Genomic DNA, 10,243 nt, shown 5'->3' on the forward strand with positions numbered 1-10,243 from the left:
GCCTTATCGTCCATCTTTACCACCAAACTCTTGGCTCCTCGATGGCGCATACGAATCATCGTACCCTAAAGAAAATAGGGCTTGAAGAGGTGGAGCATGTGCCCTAGAGAAATCCCTCGACCGGCTAGCTCTGCATACTTGATGAGCATGAGGAAGAACTTGTAAGCATATGGTGAGAGCTGAGGCGGGCACACCTCATAAAAGCGGTAGAAATCCACCACCAAGGAAGGAAGGGGAAGCGTGTACCCAATGACAAAGGATACGTGTAAAATGCGCAATAGCCCGGGCGGTGTAAGTGCACTATATCCTTATCCGCCGGCACCATTTCAATATGATCGAGGATCCCCCATTTGGATTTGAATGTCGTGATCGTCGCAGCGTCCATCGTGGAAGGAACGGGCTTTGGTTTATCTCCAGCAGGGCTGTTAAAATCGGTCCTCGCCTTCCCCGGGCGGGGAACCACCTCATCCACAGTCGGAAACCCCTCATCTTCCACCACTTCCACTCCCTCTTCGAGTAGGTATATGTCATTCTCCGGCACCGGAGCACCTACAACTTTATCAGGGTGTGAAGAAGTATGAAGATGATGAAGGGAAAAGGCAATGGTCACAACGAATCCTAGCAGAAGCAGGAATATGAGAGATCAAAGAAGGAGGAGAAGATTTGTGATGTTCTTTCTTAAGCAATCAAAAAACGTAACCTTCAGACAAGAGGCTTCACCCCTATTTATAGGGATATAAAAGCCCTGAGTGGGAAAACCAAGAGCCACCAGTTAGAAAAAAGGGACACAGGAAACGACACAACACCTAGGAAACATGCGCTACAATGACGCATTGGGAATATTGATGACATCCCGAACTGACGTAAGGGTCCGTTTTTGAACTGACGTAACGATCCGACGCAATTCTCGAAGCGTCACGTCGCTATCTCACCCCTTGCATAAAGCATTCATATTTCTCCCAACTTTTGAATCAGCATAGTCCGTCCATCGAGCTCACCAAGAGGCGACCCCAATGGACGGAGGGACTAACTGTATGGGTCAAAATCTGACCACATGTGAATTAGCGCTAAAAGGAAAGGTAAGGGGTCGACTGAGCCGTGGTCGTGCCCGCAAGGCGTAATAACAACAAGTATCTCGGCCATTGTCGAGATCGAGCCGTCAAAAAATGTGTACGACAAAGTAAATGTCATGATATTTGAGGGAGGCGACATGAGATACAATCAAGGGATGAAGGCATTCTGGTTAAGGACCGTTGGATAAAAGGGAATGTTGACAATATATATAGAGGAGGAGAAGACAAGAAAAGGGGGGGGGGGGGGATTTCTTTTCCTATAAACAAAAGGAACAGAAGAACAGGAGAGGCTCTCGAACAACAATAAAGCAAAAGTCTAGATCTAGGTTACACTTCTTTGTAATCATCATTGCCAAATCAATAAAGATAGATCTCATAGTTATCAATGGCATTCCTTCTTTTTCCTCTTACATTACAGAGCGATACGCCAAAGATGTAAGCTTATTGTTTATAATTGATGTCTTTTAATGATCTCAAATCGGCTATAAGTTTGATTATATCTCATTCTCCTATTCAATGCACTTAGATCTAGAATTAATTATCCTTGGCTTAGATTTATCCTCTATCTTATCATTAATTAGTATAACAAAGAGTTTAACGCTTTTTGGTCAAACATTCCTCATTTTTGAAATTCGGATGTATTTCTTGAACATGTTGACAATTGGATCTTGTTCACACTTAAATTAAAAACTACAATCCAAATTACTTAATAAAATGCCAATCCAGTAAATTATTTAAACAACTTTGACTTCAGTTCCTCACAAGTTGCAATATGAATTAGAGCTTGTTTGGCCAGAATTTTGGGAGGTCAAAAGTACTTTTTTCCTAAAAAAAATCTTTTTTAAAAAATTTAAACTGTTTGGCCAATACAGAGAAGTACTTTTGGCCAGCAACAGAAGCAGTTTTTCTTCTTTTGGGAAGAAGCAGAAAATTCTAGCTTCTTCCAAGAAGTAAAAACAGAAGTAGAAAATTAATTTATTCAAGACAAAATTATCCTTAACATAAATTTATATTTTTCAAATTATCCCTTACAAATTTTAAAGTTTTTTCTTTTCAGTTTTGTTTATAATTTTTACCATTTTTAAAAAAATTAAAGATATCTTTTACATGAATCATATTGTAACTTTCCAGATTATTTATTGACTTGTTTTGTTTTTGATTTTTTCTTTGTGTAATGTCTTGTAACTTTTCAAATTATCTTCTTCTTTTTCACATTAAAGCAAATTATTTACATCTTTCTTTGGATTATCAATTCTCTTCCTACAAATAATCGTTTATAATTTCTTCTGTTATATGCTATTAGTTCTCGAATCTTTAAAACAATTATCAAATCTAATTTGTGAAAATTACCTGCAAATAGGTAATAAATTTACAATTGCATCACAAAATCTATCTATTCTATATATTATTAAAAGGAGAAGAAAAAATATCCACATTAAGTCAAGTGGCAGCCTCACAATAGGCCACTTGGCAATTTAGGACAAAGTTAGTAAGGTTAGGTAATAATTTGTTTCTTTTTGAATTTAAATTTTAAAAATAAATAAATTTTACGTTATGTATTGTTAATAATTAGTTACTCGTTTTGAATTTCAATTTAAACATACTTAACTATTTTTTTTACGAAATTTTTTATTTTTATATATTTAAAATTATTTCTATTTTACGCTCAATGCCATCCTTCAAGTTTGACACTCAGAACCATCTTGTTATAGCTACCATGGCTATGCATAATTTTATGTGACAACATTCTTTTACCGATAAGGAATTCAACTATTATGTTAATGAACACATTACTACAGAGATTGAGGAAGGAGACGGGCCTTTGATATTTCTTTAGAAATGCAAAGCAAGTTTTCTACTAATATGGAGGCGTTGTGTGATAGATGTAGATATGAAATTGTTGAGAAATATTATCATGTGTGAGTAACTTTACTTATTATTTCATGGTGGATTATCAAATATAGTAATTTGTGGAATAAACTTCTAATTCATACTGAATGATGTATTTGGATTATTCAAATCATCATGTAACAATAAGTAATTATACAAGATAATATTATATGCTTTGGTATAACTATACATGTAAAATTGATTTAAATCTTTAATATGTTTGATTACTTTATGTTTTATATTTTAATAAAATAAAATAAAATAAAAAACAATAAAAGTCTCTTACGATAAATATTTAAGCTCATTTTTCTCTTTAAAAGAATTATAAGACCTTGGTATTATTTTTTTCCCCGTAATTTGACACTCAAAAACACTTTTTAAAAAGATTGGCCAAACATAATTTGTTTACCAAATGTTGCAAAAAGTACTTCTTAAATGAACTGGCCAAACACAAACTTTTTTTTATCAAAAATACTTATAAAAAAAGTACTTCTGAAAAAAGTAATTTTCAAAATAAGCAGATTTTAACAGCTTGGCTAAACAGGCTCTTAGACTATTTTAATTTTTACATGCTCTGAATCTGTCATATTAATTTTCTTTTAGTATCTCAATAATTACATTGGTGGTAGAGTTACTCTAGCCTATTCTAGTATCATATTTTTAACTTTTTTCCATTATTCCCACTAAAAAATTCAGGCAATCTTGTTACAAAAGTAAAAGTAATCCTATCAAGATTTTGATAAATGTGACGTTGGTTGTTAAATGATACAAAAATAATATTAATATGAACACTTTTTGACCAATTCAAAAAAGGAAAAAAATAATAAGTGATTAACTTTATACTTAATGATTAACAAGAAATCAAGAATATATTTCCAACAAAGAAGGAAATTTAATTATCAACCACTTTAGAAGAGAATTTAAAAAGTGGTTTTAAATTAAACATGAGAATAATCTTGGTAAGAAAATCTGATTAACAATTTCATAAAGAGAAATAACTTAAATTCTCAACAACTTTTAAATCTCTTAAAATGGAATTAAATTATAAATATAAGGACAAATTTGGTAACTAACTAAAGTTTTCAAGTGGACCCACCATTTTAAAAAGACTCCAAGTCATGGCCACCTACCATTTTGTCCACTTCAAAGGGTAATATCGTCATTTCAATAAGCGAGCGGAAAATTCTCAGAAAGTAAAAGGGCTTAATTGCAATATCAAAAGAATAAAGGGACCAATCATGTGATCACTGCCTATATAAATACCCCAACTTGTTACCTCTCTGAAACAGCTCACGATAATATTGCGTATCTATCTTCTTTCTTGTTAACTCATTCGGAATTTTCTTCCTAACAAATTTCTAGGTTTCATCTCTTCTTCGGAATTTTCTGTAAGTGGATTTGTACATTTTTAATCTATTTTATTGTTGAACTTGTTCCTCATTCAATTTTTGTTATTTTCTGTAAGTTTTCTTCGTATATTTGTACCTTTTAGATTTATTTTGTTGTTTGATTCGATTTTTGTTTCAATTTTTGCAGGATTTATTGGAGGAAAAGATCGTGATATATCGGAGAAATCGGATTTAGAACAAATTTCAAATTTTATATTGTAAGTATGACGATTGACGTTTTCCCCCCTCATCATTAAAGTTATTTTAGTGTTATGTTCCATTTTTTTTGGATTTGTGGTGAATGTTGTTGATATGATTAGATTTTGGTGTTCTAAAATTCAGGAATTTGTTTTTTTCTGTAAAAGATTTATGCATGTGTGAAATTTTAAGTAGATCTAGGGTTGTTGATAATTCTTTATGATGTTTTAAAAATAAATCGCTATATGCAGGAACTACTGACAAAATAATTTTATGTGAATCACTTAGGATTAGATTTATGTTACAAAATGTATAAGAAAAAATTGTAGTTAAAGGAGAAATTGTTTTGATGAAAGTATTAAAATGTCTAAGAAAATTATTGCGATTGAGAGCACTATTTTCAGTGTGGAGATTTGAGTTTTTTTTACAACGACGTCTGAGTCAGTTTGCGGCTTTGCGCGGACTAGTCCACCTGGTACTTGCAACCACCCACTTGACTTAGCCATAGGCAGATGGGAAGAGATATGATTTGAGACATCATTTTTCTGAAAAGTTTTTGATATCATTGTTGTTCTTTTCCTTTTATTTTTTAGCTAAAAACTTTTTTGCCCTCCTCTAAAGAGCTATGATCTTTTAGGGGGATGAATTGAAAAGATCAATGTCTTCTCTTATTGAACCGTAGTATTTGTTTTTTATAGCATATGCATGTGTAAAATTTAAGATGGATATGTGATTGTAATAATTGTATTATGCTATTTGTATTTTTTAAAGGTCCAGCATTATTTGAAAATGAAATCTCTATACTCAGAAATGAAAACTTAAGTATATTTAAATGTTTATTCAAATTGTAGTCAAAGGAAAATTTCTTTCATCCTCCAAATAGAAAGTGCGAAAAAGGAAATGTGACGGACAGTATTATTTTCCCAGCAGAGTTGGGGATTTGAGATATGGCCTTTTTCTTTGTTTATTCTCTTAAAGTTTTTTTCTTTTCTTTTGAAAATTAACTACAATTGTTTATTGGAGGCATTCCAAAGATTCATGTTTTCTAGCTGAACAGTAGGACCCACCCTGGCTGCCTTACTTGACCCTTTCCCCGTCTATATTAAGGTGGGAGACTCCTCTTTAGGTTAATCTTCTTTAAGAATAAAATATATATACGATATCAAAAGGGAGATCTGATCTGTCACTTTCATGATTGTGCGAGTCACACACTTGTTGGATGACATGACTTGTTCATTTTGGATAACTACTTCAAGCAAAAGCTTCTGTCTATTTTCTATATTTTAAAATTCAAAGTTGTAATACCGACATAGTTTCTGAACCTTTAGGGGCTCACTCTTAAACTTTTTGTCTGACTTTTTAATTGAATAGTTGTTACTTGGTATTTGAAATAGTAAGACATTTCTCCATATTCTGTGTCAAATAACTGGTAATTGTTAGTTTTCGATGCACATTAATAATAGTTGTACGTGAATGTATGTTTTCATTACTAAGAATATAAGAGACAAAATAAAAATAGGAACTAGAGGTTCTAGATATTGGGAGCAATGGATGACAATATCTTGGTCTTGGACATGTAATTCATCATGCAAATCATAGCTTGATGAGCCAACGGCTTTGCCACATGGTGATATGCCTGCCTTTTTGATCAAATTGTTCCATAGGTGCTAGTTATAAATGATATATGGTGATAGGAAATCTTTATTACGGATAACTGGTTCTTCCTTTGTGCTGTCCAGACACCTTGATAGTTCAATTATCTCCTGTAGAAAACGTTCCCTATCCAAAAGGTTTATGTAATCTACAGATAGTATATTACTTGTCTAAGTCTTGTTAAAAAAATCAGCTGTCTAAATATTTATTGTTATTTTTCACCCTGTTAGAGTTCTATATCTGTTATCTACAGTTTCCTATTGGGATCTGCCTAACAAGTAGCTGTTGGCATGTACAGGTGAATGATCTAATGGAGTCAAAAGGTGGGAAAAAGAAGTCCAGTAGTAGTTCCTTATTTTACGAAGCTCCCCTCGGCTACAGCATTGAAGACGTTCGACCAAACGGTGGAGTTAAGAAGTTCCGATCTGCTGCATACTCCAACGTAAGTATCTGGATCTCATTTGTTTAGAACCCCTGAGCCATAGATAATGACAGTTAAGGATATTGTAACTGACGCTCTTCTTTTTTCTACCTTCTTATGCAGTGCGCGCGCAAACCATCCTGATATTCCCTAAGCTTCCGTCCTTAACGCGTCAATAGACGCAACCAAAAAAAAAAACAAAAAAATTTTTCTTCTTTCAGTTTCTTTTGCGCCCTCACTCCTTTTCTTCCTTCTTTTACTACTTTCTGCTTTTGTGCTCGTTGCTCGGAACATTTTCCTCTTTAACTTCTTTTGCTGCTGTGAACATTTTTCATCATGGATATGGCCTTGCCAGTCTCTGCCATTGGTTTTGAAGGTTTCGAGAAGAGGCTTGAAATTTCTTTCTTTGAGCCTGGTCTGTTTGCTGATCCTAACGGAAAAGGACTCCGATCTCTCTCAAAGGCACAATTGGATGAAATTCTCGGACCTGCTGAGTGTACCATTGTTGATTCCCTATCAAATGACGATGTTGATTCCTATGTCCTCTCCGAGTCGAGCCTCTTCGTTTATTCTTACAAGATAATCATCAAAACCTGTGGCACCACAAAGTTGCTTCTCGCAATTCCGCCCATCCTAAAGTTGGCTGAGACCCTGTCTCTCAAAGTACAAGACGTGAGGTATACCCGTGGGAGCTTCATTTTCCCTGGTGCTCAGTCGTTTCCTCACCGTCACTTTTCTGAAGAAGTTGCTGTCCTCGATGGCTATTTTGGAAAGCTTGCTGCCGGTAGCAAGGCTGTGATTATGGGCAGTCCTGACAAAGCACAGAAATGGCATGTTTACTCTGCCTCTGCAGGACCTATTCAGTCTAATGACCCTGTTTACACTCTTGAGATGTGTATGACTGGTTTGGACAGGGAGAAGGCATCTGTCTTTTACAAGACTGAAGGAAGCTCGGCTGCTCATATGACTGTTCGATCTGGCATAAGGAAGATCCTCCCCAATTCTGAGATATGCGATTTTGAGTTTGAACCCTGTGGCTATTCCATGAATTCGATTGAAGGAGCTGCAATCTCAACCATTCACATTACCCCGGAAGATGGCTTTAGCTATGCTAGCTTTGAAGCAGTTGGGTATGATATGAAAACCATGAAGCTGGGTCCCCTGGTTGAGAGGGTGCTGGCATGTTTCGAGCCAGATGAGTTCTCTATTGCTTTGCATGCTGATGTTGCTACCAAGTTACTGGAGCGTGTTTGCTCTGTTGATGTGAAAGGCTACTCTCTTGCTGAGTGGAGTCCAGAAGAATTTGGCAAGGGTGGTTCCATTGTCTACCAGAAGTTCACCAGGACTCCTTTCTGTGGATCTCCCAAGTCCGTTCTGAAGGACTGCTGGAAGGATGAAGAGAATGAAGAAAAGGAGTAGTGTCTTGAGGGCCGTGTTGTTTTTGTTTTAGTGTCCGTGTCAGTGTCAGTGTCAGTGTCGTCTTTTGTTTTTTCCGTGTTTCTCAGAATAAAGGACTTGATGTCCAAGCTGTGTGTCGTTTGGATTTGTAATGCTGATGTGCAAATTCTGAACTATTCTTGGCTTTTTGGTGTTCCACCAGAAGCCCTATGAAACCGTATTTTGAATTATCCTCTGTTCTCGTTGTTTCAAATAAACGTCTGTTTGTTGTGTGTATTTCTTGCCCTACCCAAAATTGTGATATGTTTGTTTTAGATTTCCTGTTATTTATTTGATATTACAACGTACCTGTTTTTCATTTATGCGCTAGTCGTTGGCAGCCAAAGATGTGCCTGCATACTCCACACTAACAGAAGGTATGTATAATTCTGGCAATTCAGAATTAATGAATAATTTTGAGAAACAAAAGCTATCATTTAGAGGACATAACAAATCTTAAACAGGAGAAGGGTGTAGCGTTTTGTGAACTCCAGTCTCCAAGGTATATTGACAACGCCTCAAATTTTACTGGACCTTTTAAGTAAATTTTAAGCTATATTTTCTGCATTTCTTAGGTAAATATCGTTCTTCCTTTGTTATTCAAGCATTTATAAGTTTTCAATTACATGGAGGGATTGGTGAAGAGGAAAGGGAATAGTGAGAATCAAATCCACACCCATACGAATCAAAGTTGCATCTTACACAGACTAAAATATGTCGCTATTATATAGTTAACACCACTAATAGAAAACCGAAACTCTTAACCTTAGAACTTTGCTAGCTCTTATTTCTCACTCTGATTTTTGTTGATCTTATCACAGTTCCTACTATAAGTATATTTCAACTGCAAAATGAAAAAAGGATGAATGGATCATTTGTATGGACAGAATTCCCCTTGTAAGATATAGTTCTTTTTCAAGTTAGCACGCAAAATACACCTTGTTGTTAGTGATATTGAACTGTATATAATTGACTTCTATGTGTCTTTTTCTTTTTGATGGTTTCAATCCTCCTTTGGTAGTGTATTTCCCTATGTATTTGCCTTCAAGTAAATAATCTGTTGAGCCTCCATTCTTTACCTATATGAAGCATGTGAAAATTACAGTTAAATTTTTATGAGAGGAGGAAACTGCTTTGAGGAGAGAATACAATTGACTGTTGAAAATAATCGGTCAAACTAGTCTTTACTAAGTTCAAACTAAAGATCATATTAATTTTTCCTTTCCCAATTCATCATTTGAGTACATTCATAATCTAAACGATCTTACTTTGACGAGATGTGCAAATTGCATGTTTGAGATATTGGAGAGGAGTTAAAATAGTCAATCTCTCCCATGGGAAAATTACGCGACACATCAAATATATACACTGTATTTATCATTCATAGCTATACTCTCAGCAAATTTACCACCCAGTGTAATCACACAAGTGGGGTATGGGAAGGTTAGGATGTACGCAGCCTTACCCCTACCTGGAAGGAATATTTGAATTTTATAGCAAATTCATGAAATAAGAAATTAATTATTTTTAACTGAAACAAGAGAGCAACAAGCTCTTGTAGCTCAGTTGGTTAGAGCCCCGCTTAGTTAGCGGAGGGTCTTGAGTTTGACTCTTAACAAGAGCATTTTATTTAAGAGTCGAATTCAAGAGATTATGAATGTAAGTTGTATCTTTACGGTCAATACAAGTTGTATCCTATGTATACACCCTTGTATTTCGCCTTGGTTATAGTTGATACATGTATTCGTTGACACATGTTGTATTCGTTGTCCATTTGAATAGAAGTGATACAAGCTGGTAATAATTGAACAATAGATACAAATGGTAATTAGGCAAACTATAATTACTGGGCTCTAAACTATAGTGCTTTATGAAAATTCTTCTACTTATATAGCCTTATTTATAGGATTAGTTACCTCCTATAGCAAAGGTTGATACCTTATTTATTTTAAACAAATACCCTTTTAAAAAATTATATTCCATAGCTGCTTTTTGATTTTTTATAGCCAAATATTTATATATGGTCACCTCCTACCATTAAGCCATAAAATAAGCTTTATATTATTTTTCTCTCTCCCCTCAAATTTCTCATATCCCCTCAAATTTCTCAATAATAGGTAGCCTCCACGGACCGGAGGGAGTAATAATCAGCCATAAAATTTCTCAGTTGGCAGCTTTTTCGA

At 34.8% G+C, this 10,243-nt stretch overlaps 1 protein-coding gene across 1 annotated transcript; it reads left to right on the forward strand.

Moving 5' to 3' along the window:
• Nucleotides 1–4,239: 4,239 nt before the first annotated feature.
• On the forward strand, nt 4,240–8,297 carry LOC109212838 (S-adenosylmethionine decarboxylase proenzyme). Its single transcript, XM_019376529.1, has 4 exons — nt 4,240–4,351; nt 4,500–4,569; nt 6,501–6,644; nt 6,747–8,297. The coding sequence occupies exon 4, from the start codon at nt 6,960–6,962 to the stop codon at nt 8,040–8,042; it is 1,083 nt and encodes a 360-aa protein (XP_019232074.1). The 5' UTR covers nt 4,240–4,351; nt 4,500–4,569; nt 6,501–6,644; nt 6,747–6,959; the 3' UTR covers nt 8,043–8,297.
• Nucleotides 8,298–10,243: the final 1,946 nt, after the last annotated feature.

The sequence above is a fragment of the Nicotiana attenuata genome, unplaced genomic scaffold, assembly GCF_001879085.1.
Source record: "Nicotiana attenuata strain UT unplaced genomic scaffold, NIATTr2, whole genome shotgun sequence".
Lineage (NCBI taxonomy): Eukaryota > Viridiplantae > Streptophyta > Magnoliopsida > Solanales > Solanaceae > Nicotiana > Nicotiana attenuata.

Bases quoted from the DNA above. Each gene is read 5' to 3' on its own strand.
- LOC109212838 (XM_019376529.1), top strand. From the start codon at position 6,960: ATGGATATGGCCTTGCCAGTCTCTGCCATTGGTTTTGAAGGTTTCGAG.